At 35.7% G+C, this 19,134-nt stretch overlaps 1 protein-coding gene across 2 annotated transcripts; it reads left to right on the top strand.

Moving 5' to 3' along the window:
• Window positions 1–4,901: 4,901 nt before the first annotated feature.
• LOC113282708 lies at window positions 4,902–17,801 on the top strand. 2 transcript variants are annotated; one of them, XM_026531764.1, is made up of 25 exons: window positions 4,902–5,127; window positions 5,375–5,967; window positions 6,505–6,629; window positions 6,716–6,810; window positions 6,907–7,113; window positions 7,934–8,024; window positions 8,778–8,838; window positions 10,470–10,535; window positions 11,558–11,712; window positions 11,840–11,910; window positions 12,092–12,283; window positions 12,512–12,547; window positions 12,787–12,894; window positions 13,528–13,617; window positions 13,791–13,866; window positions 14,482–14,578; window positions 14,653–14,722; window positions 14,822–14,998; window positions 15,114–15,236; window positions 15,653–15,736; window positions 15,869–16,053; window positions 16,280–16,418; window positions 16,795–16,854; window positions 17,150–17,221; window positions 17,407–17,801. In XM_026531764.1, the coding sequence occupies exons 2-25, from the start codon at window positions 5,420–5,422 to the stop codon at window positions 17,518–17,520; spliced, it is 3,042 nt and encodes a 1,013-aa protein (XP_026387549.1). In that variant the 5' UTR covers window positions 4,902–5,127; window positions 5,375–5,419; the 3' UTR covers window positions 17,521–17,801. The 2 variants fall into 2 exon arrangements, with proteins under 2 accessions (XP_026387549.1, XP_026387553.1); XM_026531768.1 differs by lacking the exon at window positions 10,470–10,535.
• The last annotated feature ends 1,333 nt before the right edge of the window (window positions 17,802–19,134 follow it).

Below are 19,134 nucleotides of genomic sequence, written 5' to 3'. Positions count from 1 at the left end.
CATTTGTCATATTTTTACGCCTGCACGAGTCTTATATGTGCTGACATGGGTCTTATATGTGCCCCTATCGTTTTAAGAGAACACATGAGACTTATTTATGTGCCTGAATTGTAATAAGTTTGCGAAGTAAAAAGAAAATATATTATTTATAATTCAGGCTAATAAATAAAATTACATGCATTATTTTATTTTTCCTGTTGCCTTTTAAAAGAAAGCTCGGAGAGGAAGAATACTGCTAGAAGTGGAATACTGAGACAAGACACACCACATGATATCCATACAAATGCAATAGACATACAAAGAATGGAGCCAGCTCAATTAAAAGTAAGAAGTTATAATCAAAGGGTCACACCGTTAGAGACACTAGTGGTTTGTCAAATGCATCACATTACCTAGCCTATTTTATAACAATTGTATGGATTTGTCAACCTGGTCGGCAAAAATTCAACTTGCGAAGTCCAATATATTACCACTCATATGATCACCACATCCTAGCTAGTTATCTTCATTCTATCTTTTTTTCTCAAAAAAACTATTTTCACCCTAAGTTAAAAGAATACATCACTAAAAGTAATATTTATTTGATCTTACAATGTATACAATTATTTATTTTTAACTTCTTCTAAGAGTGATGCTGTCTCATGGTTGTGCCTGGGATATTCAAAATGAACTCGCACTTAATAAGCATTAGATGTGTCATTCGCGATTATAATTCCAGATTTTGAGTTATTCTATTCTTTGCAATATTTAATTTATCTTCAAGCCCATCCAAAATATTACTTGTTTTTTTAATCCTTCATCAAAACTAAAGATCATCCAGAATAATATATTTATTACTTGTTTGTTTTTAATCCTTCATCAAAACTAATGATCATCCAGAATAATCTATCTTGCAGAAAGTTTAATTTTTTAATCTCTCATTTGAGATTTTAAAGAAAAAGACGAGGCAGTAATATGAGTATATGTAGATTTATGTTTGTAATTTGTTGGAATATGGTGTTGATCTCAATTACAAATCTCGAATTAGAAATTATAAACAGAATAAAAACTTCATATCATAGCTCTGTTAACAATAATATTTAACATCATCATTCAATTATCCCTCTGGACCTTTTTTTTTATCTAGTTTCTCATATTCAATTTCTAATCTCAAGTTTTAATCGTGTTGATTCCTTAACTTTGATGTTTTTGTTTACCCGTGGAAGATGGGAGGTTGCTAATCTTTTCTTCGTTAACTTTAATTCTCGTATTACCACCAAAATTTATCATCATTCATAATGCCAGACATCCATAAAAAGATTAGAAGTTTGCAGATCGATTTAATGATAGAAGGACTAACTATTAAATACACAAAACATATGGGGAATTTAATACCAAATAAATTAGATTCACATGGGAGTTTCAGATTAAGTGGAATAAAATTTTCATACATTTCGGATCCTGCAGTACGAAATCTCTAAAAAACATATCGAACGGATATCTAGTGCGAGTTCATTTTTGTTGTCACGCACGCATCCGCGTGATGGCACGATTTTTTCTTTTAAACATTTCTAAAAGTAATAATATTTTTAAATCTATATTTTTATATTTTTCTTATTTTTAGTAACAATATAACATTTAATAGGGATAAGATTGGATATTCCTCCGGTTTCCTCTTGTTTACAGATTATAGGGTGTTTAGATACACCTCGATAAGTACCTTTTAACTTAATTAAGTCGAACAACCAAATGTTAGTTTGGGAACACAATTTTAGAATAATTTTTTTTTTTAAAGTTTATTTTTTGTGAAGCAAAATCTACTACTACTTCTTGTAGGGGTGAGTATGGTCCGGTTTCACCTTATCCACATCCAATTTATATTGTATTTCAATTTTGATATCCACATTCAATCGACCGTCCGACAGATTGGATGCAAATGATCCAATGAATTCCTTTTATAATTAATATTTTAAATATATACAAGACAAAATTTATGAAAGTTACTTAAAATCTCATTACGTTACCATGATTTTTTAATATTAACTAGAATACACATACCTTTTACTAAAGTTTCCCTTTCTCTTCCATCAAATACTAGTAAAAAAGCTCAATTATTCAAGCTTTTTCTGTGAATTCTTCCAGTTCTGCTTCAAATTTTGTCAGATTTTTCTTGCAGTAATTTCACATCTTCAAATTATAGACATCTATATTTGTACAGGTAGATGGCCATCTGAGGTGTATCAATTTTTGCCCATGAAAGGAAATTCCATCTTTTGCATGGGCAATCAGTTATTTGAGCAATTTTCTTCTTCCAATTAGTTCTAAGATTCCTTTGAACAAACTGGTTTCCTTAACCCTAGTAAGAGAAGTCATAATAGGAAACTGACAATATTCAGAATAAAGTTCGAATCTTCCCTTCCCAGAGGTGGTTGAGTCAAGAATTTCCTCAACTTGTTCAATGCAATATTCACAGACAAGGTCACCACTTTATTCTCCACAAAATTGGTCAATTAATCCAAAACCAACATTTCCTAGGTGAAATAGACTTGTAAATTTTGATACTGTTTAAATGGACAAGAATTACAAATATACTTTTCTACTAACCAATTTGGGCAATCTGCCCAGAAAAAAAAAACAAAAACAAATATGGTTTACCTAAAATATCCCTTAAACAAAGGAAATAGATGTTGAAACACCGAACTCTGTATTTACCATCGACTGAAACTTCAGAAATATCACTACGAACTGCAACTTCAATTACCCACCTGAAACAACCTCAAGTCAATCTTCTATTTAAGCCCCACACAACAACAAGACAATAATTCTTCAACCGTAGCATCAAACAAACATCAACACTCTTTATATCATGTCCACCTGCAACTCAGACTACACGCCATGAGCAAACAATACTAGAATCAGCTGATTCTATTCAAATCATTTTGTAGCTCCCTTGAAAGCTCCACAAATCGAGCAAACCGGCAATCTATCAGTCACACCATTGCATCACCCACTTCAAAACTTCACCAGCTCTTGCGTGTTTCACCAACACCACTAGTTCAGCTGCAATGTCAACCTGCAACATAGTCACTATCTCAGTAAAACCTAGAGTACAACTTCAAGTTCATGGTAACAATACCAGATTCATCTACTCAGCCAACCAACAACTACCATGAGCTTCGTACTCTCTTCTACTGCTTTACATAGCCATCTTTAGCAGCAATAACAATTACAAACCTATTATTGCATCAACGGTGGCCACCCATCAGATAAAATTGATCTCATATTAGTTTAAACATGGGTGAAACTAAATTCAACCAAAGTAAAAAAAGGATGAAACTGGTTTCATTCTTGGTTTAAACATGGGGGAAACCAAATTCAACCAAACGTAAACAGGATGAAACTGATTTCATCTTTGTTTAAACATGGGCGAAACCAAATGCCACCCAGAGTAAAAGAGGATGAAACTGTTTCATTTTAGTTTACACATGGGTGAAACTGGTTTCATCTTGGTTTAGACAAGGGTAAAACGAAATTCGACCCAAATTAAAATAGGATGAAACTTGTTTCATCTTAATTTAGGCAAGGGTGAAATGAAATTGAAAACATAATGAAACTGATTTCATTTTGATTTAAACGTGGGCGAAACCAAATGCAACCCAATGTAAAACAGGATGAAAATGGTTTCATCTTAGTTAAAACATGGGTGAACCCAACTTCAACCTAATTTAGAACATGATGGAAATGGTTTCGTCCACATCAATCACAAGAAATTCAACATTTAAATCATAAAAATTCAGTTACAAAATCACTCAACTACATCTCACAAACAAATCAATCAGTTACATCTAGCTATATGAAAACAAAACCAACCAATATGTATGCATGTGCGTCAAAAAACTAATTAGGGTTTAATCAAAAGCAGAAATTAGGGTTATGAACCATGGAAGAAACCAGGATCAAACAAATCTAAACAAATCAAGTATTTAAGTAAGATGAAACCAATTTGATATCAAATGTAATCAAAAAGACAACTAGGGTTAGATAACTTACGAATTTGAGCATACTCTTCATACCTCATTTCTCTTTGTTTGATAAATTTGAATTTTTTTAAAAATAACATTCCTAATTGCATATAATACAATAATCTCATGAAATATATATATACTATTACTTAAACTAATCAACTAATATTTATACAGTGAACAAAATAACCTACCAGAAAAAAAATAACTATCAAGTTAGCGGATACGAATGTCCAACAAATTTGAACTCCGCACTGAATCCAATCCATTAGTGTACAAACCAGACACCCACCCATAAAACAAACGGATGGAACGGTGAGTACCGAAATATTTAGTTTCAATAAGTACCAGTTAGTATCACCAACACCAGAATAACATATATGTATAAGTGAATACCCATAGTATACCAATACCCTATATGTCGAACTATGCTTCAACTTTGGTATCCTAATGGGTTGTCGGGTTAGAGTAGGATGCGTGTTTAAGGATTAGAGAGTGTTCGAATACACCTTGAAAAGTACCTTTGAACTTAGTTAAGTCAAAAAATCAGAAATTAGTTCGGTAATACAATTTTAGAATGACTTCTAGAAATAGAAAAAATTATGTTCAGTGAGACAAAAAAGTCAGAAGTCACTTTCAGAAGTCGTCAGCCTGTTTGGATAGCATATGCTAACATGTTTGGATAACATATGAGAAGTCGTTTTTTGACTTTTCTTGGGTATCGAATTTCAATTAACTTCTAAAAATCAAAAAGTCAACTGTTTGTGAAGCAAAATATTTCTGCTTCTGGATCCAAACACGCTTCGACAGTTCTGCTTTTGGTGTCTTCATAACCCAAGCCCAGATCCCTACACTAACTCAAGTTTCTAACCCATCCCATCACAAACATGTGTACAGATTATGTTAGGTCAGATACCTGGATTCCATCCATGTTTGAGACGGAAGGAGTTCTAACCAGTTTCATTAGATTTCCTCATCCTCAGTTCTATAGGATTTGGGAATAACTATTCTGATTATAAATCATCATTTTAATCTATCTATTCTGATTCCAATCCATTAAAAACCCTAAAATTTATCCTCAGAATAAGGCGACAGAGCCATTATCACCAATCCCAAAACCTAAAAGGTCGGTTTTTTTCTCTACTCTTATCTTTCTTATTCTCTTCACCTATATTTCCTCTGTACCAATGACTCCATTTTCTGGCTGCATTTTTTATCATTCAATCTCTCAGAAAAATGATACCTTTATTTGTCATGGTTTTTGAAACTTAGATTTTGATCTGATAATCAGGATTTACTGTTGAAACCATTAGTTTTATTGTTGAAGTTTAATTAGGTGTTTTTGTTCTTGAAATGTTTTGTAAATTTTTCAGGGAAATGAGATGAACTAGTGGGAAATACTTAAGTGGTAAGTTATAATGTATACAAGGATATTCAGATGTAGAAGTAAACAATTGGATTCAATAATTCAACAACCATACAAATGTTTGGTTAGGTCATATCGCGTTGATTCTTCTTCTGCCCAGGCTTATTGCGGGGCAGGGTTTTGTGGTAATCAACAATCAAGAGTTAGAAATATTCTGTCGAATCGTTTTAATGTTAGTAGTAAGGTTGGGAGGTATGAGACGCGTTGGAGGAGTAGTTCGATAAGGTATTATAGTTCTAAAGACAATGGAACGAATGCAAATGATGATAAGCAAATACCAGTTAAAGATGCAAGTATTGATAAGGGGAAACTTCGGAAGGAGAAGGTAAAGATAGATGTGAAGAATGGTGATGCTCATGCACAGCTTGGGGAACAGGATCAGAAAGAATGGCTGAAGAATGAGACGTTGTTACGGGAAAGTAAAAAGAATGAGTCTCCGTTTTTATCTAGACGGGAAAGATTTAAGATGGATTTCTTGCGGATGGTGGTGCCGCCGGAGAAAATTAGCGTTTCATGGGAAACGTTTCCGTACTATGTTAAGTAAGATTTTTAAGCTTGCTTTCTTTTGGTGTATCTCATAGTAGTGAAGCATGTTCTTTTTTTTTTCTTTTTAAATGCAGGAAACTCTTTAAGATTGGTTTCCTTCAATAGAGTTGAGTTAAACCCTGAATAGTTAGATTTGTTCACCATATCATGTTTTTCACTTACAGTTATGTATTAGATGCTGTCATTTCATTTCTGCAAAATAGGTGAAAACCATAAAATTATCTTGCATTGGATCTTACTTGGAAAGAACGTGGTACGAGGATTCAGAATAATTGATAGTTAGAAATGCGCTACATAACATTTATAATTTTCAACAATTACCATTCTCTTGTAGCAAGACTACAAATTACAGCCACTTCATGTACTCTTTAATCTGGAGTTGGATTCTTTGTCTTGAGATAAGTCTGGAGTAGTTCTAGGAAAGAAATCTACGAAGTTGTTTGTCACTGCTATGTTTCTTCTCCTCTTTCTTGTCACTTTTCTACTGATGCCATACCTTAATATTTACTTAACGGGTTTTTTCTTCTTCAGCGAAACCACAAAAAACTTGTTGGTGGAGTGTGCTGCGTCACATTTGTTACACAAGGAGTTTACTGCATCTTATGGTGCGCGATTGACCTCTTCAAGTGGAAGAATACTGCTTCAGAGCATACCAGGTTGTTTAGAAGTCCTCGACTCAACTTCCCGCTGAGTCTTATTCAGAACTTGTTAGTACTAATGGCAAATTGATGGGAACCTGCAGGAACTGAGCTTTATCGTGAAAGATTCGTTAAGGCACTTGCCCGGGACATGGAAGTACCTATATTGGTGCTTGATAGCAGTGTTCTTGCACCTTATGTAAGCTTTATATGCTCCCTTGAGTTTTTTCATTGACTAGCGACATTCATTTAGTTTTTTATCCTACTTAAATAACAAAAGGGGTTTGTTATGTAGGATCTTAATGAACAGTGTACATCGGAAAGTGAGTCAGACGATGATAATTCAGAGTCAGAGGACGAGCTTATGGGAGATTCTGAGACTGATACAAGCAACGAAGAAGATTGTGGAAGTGGCAGTGAGTCAAAATCAGACAGTGAAGATGTTGCAGAAGCTGTGGCTGTGGCTGCTGAAAATCTCAAGAAGCTTGTCCAATATGAGAATGTAAGTGATGTTTATGAAGTCGCTATCATAAAAAATGAGTAACATTTGATCTGATTTCATTAGTGTTAGCCCAGAAGAAATGACATAAGGTTACGTAGATAATGAGAAACCTAGTTCTTGCTTTAGGTTGAGTGTCTACAACAACTTGTTAAAAGCAAGCTATTAGCATGATATCGAGGAGAAATGATTGTTTGTTTATTATGTTTTATTCACTGCAATAGCATTAGCATTGTCAGACTCATCAAATGCTTAGGTTAACACCCTCTGATGTGGTTTTGAAGAGGCTTACGCCAATCATCTCTATCTAAATCCATATTAACTGTGCTCTTATTCTTAGCTGGAGCCCTTGTGGGCCTTTCTTACCTCTCTTTAATAAACTCTGCCGTGCAGGTTAAAAACATACCATACCCACTGATCTCTCCTGCTTTCATCACTTGTCAAAATTATTCAATTCTGTTTCTTTGCTGAATGCTGTTTTGTTTTCCCTGATGATCCTAATGCTATCCATCTCAACCTTTCAATGTTCCCATCTTTTTTCGTGTCCAAAAATAAAATAAAATATTGTCCTTGAGCCTTGCATAAGTTCAAGTTGCTTGATGATGACCGAGTTGGCTAGGAAACTCCATTTCATCTTACTAGTAGGGCTCAATTTGGTATGAACTGTCATCTTAATGGAAGAAGCTTCTAGAGCTGAAGTGCAAAACAAACCTAAAAGTAAAAGCAAATTAGGGAATGTTCATACTTTAATTTGTATCACGCGAATAAACTTGCTGCTGCATGCAGTTTTTTGTTGTTTATACTGACTTGTCAACTTTGACAGAGTGCATCGGGAGAAGCTGAAAATACCCCTGAATCAGAGAAGACAGCAACTGTTCCTATGCAAGAGCAATCTGAAACGACTTTTCGAAAAGGTAGTGTTTTCTGTAAACTTAGTTTATGCTGAATGATATGCACTGTTTGGTTGCTTTCTTTTTGTGCATAAATTAGTTGCTTTTGCGTCAAGGTTTTTAGTTAATGATGCTAAAATGCAATCGTGGATTTGATATCATAAGATCGTTAAAAATGACTGATTTTTATTATTTTAATTTAGTTTTGGTGATCCAAGATGGAGCCTGTTATTTTGAGTGGATAAACACCCACACTCATCTATGTGCATTGATCAATGCTTGGATCGAGGCTGCCTTGTCTTAAAGTGCAAAAGTTTTGTTGGTAATTTAAGCATGAACTGAACCTTTATAAACTAGAAAGTGATTAAGAGGTAGCTGGCAACTATTTAGTAACCGTGGTCGATGGTGATGGCCTAAGTCCCATAGGACGTAGGGATAATAATTTCACGTGAAACTTTGCAGCCAACAAATTGGCTCAAGTTAAATGTTTTTTCTAACTTTTTGTTACTACCAATAGTTTGTAATTGACCAGGGAATATTGGGTCATGTTTTACCCGATGCATCTCATTTGGAGAGGTCGACTTCTGGTTGCTCGCCATCTCATCTACTTTATTTTACTCTACTATCTGCATTTGTGCATCTTTTTACATTCTCCTGTTTGAAAATTTTCTGGATTTAGTTGATGTGTTTTTTTTTTTTTGGAATTTTGTAGCCATATGATACTTTAATCTAGAAGCAGTTAAATAATTAAAATTGGCATAATACTTTCTTTTTCAGGGGATCGTGTCAAATACGTTGGGAAATCTGTACTTCCTGAACACACCGAAGCTGATGAAAGGTCTTTTTCTTTTTTGTTTTCATTTCATCCAATTCACAGAATATGGGTGACCCTTTCTGATGCTTACGTTTCTTAATTAATGGTAGCTTTTCTCTTTCTAGAAAACTTTGGTTGGTATCATTAGTTATGCATCTGGATTATGGAACTCTGACTATTGAGGTGGCTTCTAGTTTTAGTGCTCAAGATTTGAGAATCGTACTGAAAGGCCGTTCTTTCTATAATCAGGAGCATGTCTGGTAACCTTTAGCCTTTAGGATAATTAGTTACGGGTCTCCATTTCATTTTGTTCCCCTTTCCATTGAAGATTAGACTTCCCATCTTCTCTATTGGTAGAATAGGTCCATCTGAGGATTAGATCCATCTGCTCTATGTGATTGAGCTGTAACTTTGGCTATATGTGTTACCTTCGTATCGAAATTTAATGCGTTTATTGGGCTCTGGGAATAGAATATTGCTCCTTGTAGATGTCTAGCTGATTGGTTATTGATCTTCTCAGTATCAGTTAGAGCTGTAGTCAGTGAGGTAAGATATCGTCTTCACCTACTGGTTAATACATTTGGTCAATTGGTAGAATAGACATTTATGTCAAGTTCTGTCATCCAATTTTCTATCAGAATAACAGATAGACTTTCACCATAAAATTTGCTTTATTAGCTTGATCTTGATTACATCGGCACATTCTGTTGACGCACTCTACTCCCATTTTATCTGTCTAGGAGTGAAGAAACCTATGGTTATTTTGGTCTTATACACTTATAAGTTGAAAATATACCAAGTTCCCTACCATAATTATATCACTCTGTATTTCCTCTCAGACTAAGGGCATATCCCTTTTAGATTCCACATTTGGGGGACACCCCCACAAATTGGGGGATACTTTACTGTTGCAGTCGGCACTGTAAAACCATGCCGACTGCAACAATGAGCATGCCGAAGTATCCCCCAATTTGTGGGGGTATCCCCTAAATGTGGGTTCCTGTTTTAGGCGTGCATTTTATTTCTCTCATTATTCCAGCTAACCTACTCCTTTAAGTCACTCTCATTCTTCTAATTCCGTAACCTGCAGCAGAACAAATTTCTTTGTTTTTATGAAGAGTATTTAATAACTAATCTTATAGGATCTATCTTCAACTGTACCGATTTAACAGATGGTGTTCGTACGCTGATATTCACAAAAGGATTTTCTAGATTATGTAGAACAATGAGTTCTCTCTTGATAAGTCTAAGTTTGTCTACTCTCACCATTTGTTAAATAAACACCAGAGTTCCTCTTCAAGCAGCCTCAAAACTGCTAGGAGTGCTTGGAATATTGTGATGATTTGCTTAGTCTTTGATGTAGTTGTATCATATATTCATTTTGGACTACATTCTCTCTTGGGGTCATATTGCTCTCCCCTTGGTCTAAACTTCCCTGTGGATCCAGTATCTATGATCTGGATGTTTAAGGTAATTTGCCATTGGTTGTATTTGATTGTGTTTAAGAAACTTAATCAAATTCTGGAAAGAGTTTTAAGTCTACGGTCTACCTGTCACTTCTCAGTCATTCTTACCCAAAGACCTTCTTAAACATCGTCAGTCCCATGAGCTATGACTTAACCAACTCCTAATTATTGTCGTATATTGCATCACAGGATTTTATTTGGAAAAATACCAACATCTGATGGTCCAAAAACTGCTTATACAACTATTCGTGCCAGGTGGGTTGGTAAGTCTTCCAAGTAGTTAGAAACAATGTCAGGCAGAGGGTTTGTTGTCTTCTTGCTTTTAACAACTTCTTGAAAATCGACGTACTGTCGTTTGATAACGTTTCGCTTCCCCATCCCCCACCACCGTAAACCTCTAGATGATGTCTTGTTTTGTAAAAGTCACTGTTGTTCATCTAGGTTTCTAATGGCTAGCTTTTTGACGTCCTTTCGTACCAGTAGATAAATATATTAAAAGCTCGCCTTTTTGAGGACCTGTTCTACATGAGCACATATTTTAGAATATTAATTGAAGAAATCAAACTTATATAAAGAACGACCAAGGTTGTCCTCTTTAATTAAAGCTGGAGGTTTTGTTTCCCACATCATAAATATGGGGCTAAATTCAGTTTTCTGTTTGGGTTTACAGTGATTGTGGAAAAGATAACAGTTACACTAGTACTGTCAATATGTGGTCCTGGAATGGAAAGTATATATGTTCCAGGCCAGAATGTTCCAGCTTTTCAACCATCCGAAATTTATTGGTTAATTGGATCTCTTGAACTTTTGAGATTCTTCATTGGCAGATGTTCAGCTTGTAATGGTTGTCTTTTGCACAGTAGGGGGTCATTTTATTTCAGTAAAGCCTAATGCATCTCATAGTTTTTGGTAACACATACATCTTGGTGACATGTCATAGGCATTTTCTTTTCCTTGTCAAGAAGCGGCTGAGCAGGCCTAGACAGGATTTAAACCCTTATTAGATATGGGTTGGTAGATTTTGGGAGCGGTGGTAGAGAAACATGTGTAATAGTATAATGTCTCTGCACGTGGCTATGCATTTGAAAATGTATGTGGCTCTAAGTAGAGGGTAGTTTATGTAAATAGGTTGAAGGCCAACAAGTTTCAAATAATCTAGAGTTTCTGTTTTGCTTTTAACAGTACTTAGTCTCCCTTTATTACCCAGTTAGGTACTTCAAAATTAAATTTTAACAATTGGCATGCGGTTAATTATCCAGCATTTGACAATTTTGCAGGCCTTTGTCAACTGCCCAGCGGGGAGAGGTATATGAGGTGACTGGGGACCGGGTAGCTGTTATTGTGGATAGTGGTGACATGACAACCAAAGGAGAAAAGATGGACGGGATGAGTGCTGAAGAAGCTGCGAAGTCCTCGATTCATTGGCTAGATGGTACTGCATGACGTTTGCTCACTAATACGAATATTTTGTTGTGCTGGAAACATTGTTTAGGATTTTATTCACTTGTTGATAGATCTTAAAAACTTGCTATAACAATCTTCTGTTTATTTTTTCGCAGTTCATGATATAGAACATGATCATGATATGGAGGCATTAGATTGGTACATCGCGTTGGAGGCACTTTGTGAGGTTAAATGCTCAACCAACATGTAACTTAGCTGGGAATTTGAAAATGACCAGTTATTTAAATTATAGACAGAAATACTATTATTTCCTATTCTTTTGTGGCATCATGATGGATTATTATGGCTGCTGTATATAACCTTTTGCATGTGATGTTACTTGAACTTTTAAAGGTTTTTCATTTCAGGTTTTGCCATCCCTAGAACCGCTTATTGTCTATATGCCTGACTCATCTCAGTGGTTGAGGGGAGTCCCCAAAGCACATCATAGATTTTTTATACAGAAGGTGGAGCAGATGTTTGAACGATTATCAGGACCTGTTGTTTTGATTTGTGGACAAAACAAAGTTGAAACAGGGGCAAAAGAGAAGGACAAACTTGTAAGTTTTATAGTTCCAACACAAGTATGCATTGAAAATTTAAATTCAGATTAGCAATTACTGGAGGAACTCTATTCTCCTTTATCTCCCCTACATTTTGAGACTGCTCATTTATTGCTGGAAGTTTTTTTTGATGTTGGAAAAAGAAGTTCGGTGTTTGGTTCGGGTATTTCTCCATTTTCATTATCTTTCCTTCAAATAATTCTTATGCTCTATGGTGTTTGACAGACAATGCTAATCCCTGGTCTTAATCTCCAAAAATTGGTACGTCATATATACCTTTTCTTGATTTGTTGCCATATTACCTTTGCCCCATTGGCCCTTGCTTCCCTTCTCCTGTTTAATTTTCTTGATTCACGGAGGGGATTGTATGTTAGGCACTGTCATATATGTTGTTTCTTTTTCATTACATTGTCTAACATGGTAAGCTCTTTTCTTAGAATATTTAACTTTTTTATGATGTTTTTTAATAAATTGACATGTTGTTTATTGGTAATTTGCAGCCTTTTTCTTTGAAGCAACTTACGGATGGAGTGAAAGGCGTAAAAAAACCACAGCAGAATGAGTTAAATAAGCTGTTCCCCAATGTGGTTTTACTTCATCCTCCAAAGGTAAATTGATATATCAAGGCATCAAATTGGATGAAATATAGGTTGTAGCTTCACGGTGTAACTATCAAGGGTATATGCTTTCATAAACTGTAAGAGCTATTAAGTAGTATGCATGAAGTAGCTAAACTCAATAAGAACAGTAGTACTACAGATATTGAATAGCAGTTGCTCGTCACTTTGTAGTAAATGCATTTCCGTGGGGGGTGGTTTAAAGCCAATCAGTGGGAGCGTGTTTCTCCCTTGTTAGGAGCACGCTCCCAGCTCGAATCTCACTGAGGAGCGCAAAATCACGATCTCAGTGAGATTCATGATGGCTTTTCACGTTCCTGGTGACTACGATTTTTTATTTTTTTTTACTGCAATAGAATTTAAGATTGTTAATATTTGGGCAGTAAGTATAAAACTAACTAAAATAAAGCATTTAGAGTCTTACTAGCTGCAGTTATGAATAAAACCTTCTATCAGATGTTGGTGATGATGTGAGCATCTACCTCAGACAAAAACAGCAAGAATGAGCTGTTTTGCTTTTTGAATGAGAAATGTTAACTTAACCACAATGTCAAAAGCATTCGCCTACAACAATTGTTTTGTTTGACCAAAGAATGTTAATTCCGGCTTTTGTGCTTTTTGTAGGAAGAGGAACTTCTTGGGGCATTCAATAAACAGATAGAAATAGACAGGAAGATTGTGATATCAAGGAGTAACCTGACTGAGCTACACAAGGTATCTTGCTAATATAATATAATTTCTGGTGCTGATATCTTTCTTCAACTACTTCGCCGTTCCTTACACTACAAATGTAGTTGCCTGCTTGTTTGATTTTGCTTTTGCAGTTTCAGGGCTAGTGAACAACTTTGATCTGTTGGGTTCATTTAATGTACATTTATGTCGTGCAGGTAATAGAGGAGCACAATTTATCATGTGCAGAGCTTTTGCATGTAAATACTGATGGCGTGATCCTGACTCAGCAGAGTAAGAAATATAAATATCAAATGTTACTTAAATAAATGAGGCACATCATTAGCTTATTAGTAAAGTAAGTTTGATAAGAATAGCTTAAAATTCTGTCTCAATGACATAGGCCTTATGAGGGATGAATAAATGAAGTTACGTGCTTGCATATTGTTGTCTTGAACTACTTCCCAGGATTATAAATTTATAATGTGTTCTCTCTTATTCTAGAGTCATTAACCATACCATTTTTTCTCCTGGAATTGCCTGTTGTAAATTAGGTTAGATATAACTTACCAGGGTTTCTGTGGCTTGGGCATTATTCGGAGACATGCGCCAATACATAATAATCATTTTGCAACACTTTAATGTCAGAAATTAGAAATATGTAGACACCCCTTTGCTTAGGAAACTAATATATAATATGCTTAGGTAGCAGAATTGACTGACCCCTGTAGGGACTACGCCATAAAAGAATTTATGGGTGCATATATAATATGTATGTATTTCTTCTTTCGTTTTTGCAAGGAGCATGATCTTTATGATTGCTTGATGATTTCTGTAAATTACTAAATCCACTGTAGACGTGCTAAACTGTACAGTTACTAACCTGTGTTTCATCATTTCACGATCCAGAAGCTGAAAAAGTTGTTGGTTGGGCTAGAAATAATTACCTCTATGGCTGCAGTCTTCCGTCAATAAAAGGGGAAAGGTTGAACGTGCCCCGGGAAAGGTATAACCATAATTCATTGTCAGTTTCCTCATGCTCTCCGTTTGTCAGTTGATTGATTTTCATTTTCTTTGAAGCCTGGAGACTGCAATTCTGAGGTTAAAGGAAGAGGAGATGAAATCTAGACAACCAACACAAGATCTGAAGGTATGCAGATGGTTCCTCTGTGGTAACTCTCTGAACTAGGCTAATTCTGAAATGTTTTTTTATTTACGTTCTCATGCAATTGTGTCTTATTCGTTGCAGAGCCTTGCGAAGGATGAGTTTGAAAGCAACTTTGTTTCGGCAGTGGTTCCGCCAGGTGAAGTTGGAGTCAAATTTGAAGATATTGGCGCACTTGAGGATGTGAAAAAAACATTAAATGAACTTGTAATTCTTCCAATGAGGAGACCGGAGTTGTTCACTCGTGGAAATCTATTGCGGGTGAATGTTTGCAGGCATTTTCTTAATTTTTAGTGCAGCTATGTTTCTTAGTTCCTGTGGCGTATGTTTTTATTTTGTACCTCATTTAAATTAATTTTTGTGTACTGATTTGCAGCCATGCAAAGGGATACTACTTTTTGGACCTCCGGGAACAGGAAAGACCCTTCTTGCTAAAGCAATAGCAACCGAAGCAGGAGCCAATTTTATAAGCATTACTGGTTCAACACTCACATCTAAGGTACTTGGAATACTTGAACCCGTAATGACCAACTCCCCACTAGGTCAACCTGATTAGCTAAGATTGAAGTCCCAAAGGGTTTTATTGTAGTTCCAATAAAGTCCACCCACACAAGTTGGTATAGGTAGTAAGATCTAGGAAGCACCTACGGTGATATATGACGCAGCTACTGAGTTTGGTGCGCCTAAGACTTCTTAAGATCTGATCTCTATCTCTTTTTTCTTTTGATACAACAATGGATTTTAGAAAGTTGGATCTATGTTAGATCAGTTGCGATTTATTTTGTCTTTGTCACTGGTTGAATCATGTTCTTTAAATGCCGTGTGCTAATTTATAACCAATACTTTAATGGTATAAAGCATTAGCGGAGCTCTTGAATGTCCTAATTCCTTGTTCCTTTCTGAATGCTGAATCAGTGGTTTGGAGATGCTGAAAAGCTTACCAAGGCTCTTTTCTCTTTTGCTAGCAAGCTTGCCCCTGTAATTATATTTGTTGATGAGGTGAAGACTTTGAAACCCTAATGGATTCATTTGTGCATATTCCCAAATTTTTCTTGGCTGTGCCTTTTGGATTCGAATTTGCTCAAGTCTCAACATACATCGTTTGCTCTGTCCTACATTTTATTGGTATAGGTTGACAGTTTGCTTGGTGCCCGAGGTGGTGGCTCTGAACATGAGGCAACTAGAAGAATGAGAAATGAGTTTATGGCAGCTTGGGATGGACTGAGGTCGAAAGACAGCCAAAGAATCCTTGTTCTCGGTGCCACCAATAGACCATTTGACCTTGATGATGCTGTTATCCGCCGTTTACCAAGAAGGTAAGACATCTAAAATAGCATCTTTTGAATTGAACTTCTTGCTAGGACATAAAGTTCTAATTGCTAGACAGTTTTACTTTCTGTACATAGAATATTGTTTAGGCAGTATCACATTGAAGCTCAAGTGCCTTGCATTAGCTGTGGTTTCTTATCTGTCTAGTTGTCTATTGCTACTATCCAAAAATCTGTAAGTAAGAGTCCTTACAGTTATAACTTCTGTATGTAGGATATATGTGGATTTACCAGATGCTGAGAACCGGAAGAAAATTCTGAAAATATTTCTTGCTCAAGAAAACCTCGAGGGTGATTTCAAATATGGCGAGCTTGCAAACGCAACTGAAGGATACTCTGGGAGTGATCTGAAGGTAATGTACTAACACTTGTTTTTGTATAGGTGTGAGTCTGCATTTAACTAACACAGTATTTTATAGTCCTTCACGGCTCTCAAAGAGATGGTTGAGGGTTGCTATTGTGAGAATGGCCGTCTCACCATGTTGACCTTTCACATGGAAACGCAACTGCAGAAATGAAGTGTAAAATGGGCATATTAAAGAGTTTGAAGTTCACTCCAGCTTTTAAAACATTGTTATGCCCCTGATAATGTAAAATTAACACCTTAGATCACCTTGAACGGACTCCACAGCTTTGTTAATCCATCTTTAACCACAACATGATCTAAACTGTTCAAATTACACGTTGGACAACTTTAACTAACTTGATGTGTTACCTGTCCTTGTGCAGAACTTATGTATTGCTGCTGCTTACAGGCCTGTCCAAGAACTTATTGAAGAAGAAAAGAAGGTAAGTGGTCGTGGGTTTAGTTAGATATTACTACTAGTTAACATCCGCCAAGGCATTTGGCCTTTTTTTTAGTTTTTTAAGTTTCCTTTTCAAAGAAAAAGGAATTCTGGCTTTTCTCTCTCGAGCCCTGCAAAAACTACCTTGTGTCTGATCTAGGATGCTCTGCTTTATTCCTCCCTAGTCTTGCTCTCTCACCCTCTCCACTACTTGGTGGTGTAGTTTTTTTTGCAATCAGAAGTCTTCAAACCTGTCAATGTAATTCCAAAATTGAATGTTTTGATCTTTTGTTTTCTAGGGGTGTTCTGAAAGTATAGCTCCAGCACTAAGACCGCTTAATCTGGGAGACTTTATCGAAGCAAAAGCAAAGGTACACAAATCCCCTGTGATCCTTAAATTTAAAGCTGCAGTAAATTGTGATCACTACTAGGGTTTCCTTGAAGTAAATATGACTTGTTACCAACACATGCATGTACAAAGTCTCAGATATCCTTCTCGCTTATATTCCAAGTATGATGAATTTTTTATTCTTATGGGGCTGTGTTTTTCTATTAGGTTGGTGCTTCGGTTGCTTATGATGCTTCAAGCATGAATGAGTTGCGAAAATGGAATGATCAATATGGTGAAGGTGGAAGCAGGAAGAGAACACCATTTGGAATCGGGGATTAACATATCAATTGACATTTTTGACTCATATTGTAACTTAGAAATCCTTTGTAACAACCGCATAGAGGTGAGTTGAAAAGCTCGCATTATTCTTCCCTTGTGTTCAAGTAGAAAAGGAGGGAGGGCCTTGTAGGAAACCAGGGTCCTTGCCGTCCCTGTGTTCTCTAAAATTTTGACCTGATCCTTGTAGCATAAAAACGTGTAAAGTAGGTTGATCATTTCTTTAGTTAAAATATCACAATAATATATAATGAACATTCTTTCATCATAAAAAATCTTTCTCATGCATTGGATTTGGTTTTTCCTAGACTGATATGCCACACAAAATCTGCCTACTAGATCGGCTATCCATTTGAACCCTGGTAGCTGGTACTAACAGTTTTTTTTTTTTTGGTAGATTTTTGTCAGGTCATTTTAGAGTGATATTTGCATAAATCCTTCTGTGTGCAGGAAATTTTCATGTAGAGTAGATCATTAAATCAGAAAAGAATACTGTAGCATCCTGAAAAGTTTATCAATATTATTTAGACAGCATAACCAATTCTTGGAAACCGTAGAATGTCTAGCTCAGCCATTACTTTGCTATCTGTATCTTTAGTCTCTGCAACTTCTTTATTGATACGGTTCATTGATAATTTTGTTTATTATCATGAAACCCTCATTCGGTGGATGATAATCGGTCTTAGTAGAATATGCCAAACAAACGGCTCTGTAGACTCTACGTATTAGCATTTAGTAATTATTTTAATTTTCTTGCATGAATTAAGGTGTGGCTATCAACAAGATTCATCTCAGCATCTTCCACACTAAAATGGTTATTTTTGATTTTAGATGCTTCATAGGAATCTAAAGTACTGGTATGCGAAGAACCAATTCTTTAAAAAAGAACCGCAGTCTTAATTAAAGTCAGATGCTCATTTTCAGAAAAAATAAGTAAAGTTAGATGCTGAAGTGCACTTTTGAATTCTCCAATATACCTAAGATTGTCAACCAGATGATAATGGCTTGCCTCTATGCTCAATAGTTGATGCTCAATAATGGCTTGCCTCTATGCTCAATAGTGGATTTTTGTTGCATTCCCTTGGTGGAGTGGTTAAGACTAGAGAGCTAAAGCGTTTTACCATAAGTCAAAAACATCTATTATTAACTCTTGTTAGGTCCACCATGATGCAATGTGCTCCATAACTAATAAGATTTGACCTCACTCTGGCCTCTCAGTTTTTATTGAGTCCAAAATTACCATGTCAATATAATACAGTGGTAAAATCATTTGCGAAAGATACTAATTAATATCCTGAATTCGAAATTCGTTATCATCCATTAGAAAAGTAAAAAAGAACCTTATTCACTGCTCCTTTTCATCCCAATGCATATGTGGAAAAGATGTTTAGTCGGTCTACTTTGCTTGAATAGTACTCTCTCCATTTTTGGAAAAAAGGTGCTATCAATTTTCTTATTTAGCCTAAAAACACCTCTTTTCCAGAAACGGAGGTAGTATGGTTCTTTGTTTTGTTTTTAAACTCCATAACAAAAGAAGCCATATGTTTTGTCTATCCAACAGTAACCATCATTTTCATGCACAGGACAGCACTATATAATCCGCACCTTCACCACATA

This window comes from Papaver somniferum, chromosome 1, assembly GCF_003573695.1.
Source record: "Papaver somniferum cultivar HN1 chromosome 1, ASM357369v1, whole genome shotgun sequence".
Lineage (NCBI taxonomy): Eukaryota > Viridiplantae > Streptophyta > Magnoliopsida > Ranunculales > Papaveraceae > Papaver > Papaver somniferum.
Note: the sequence above shows the minus strand (reverse complement) of the source record. Positions and strands in the feature narration are given on the sequence as shown.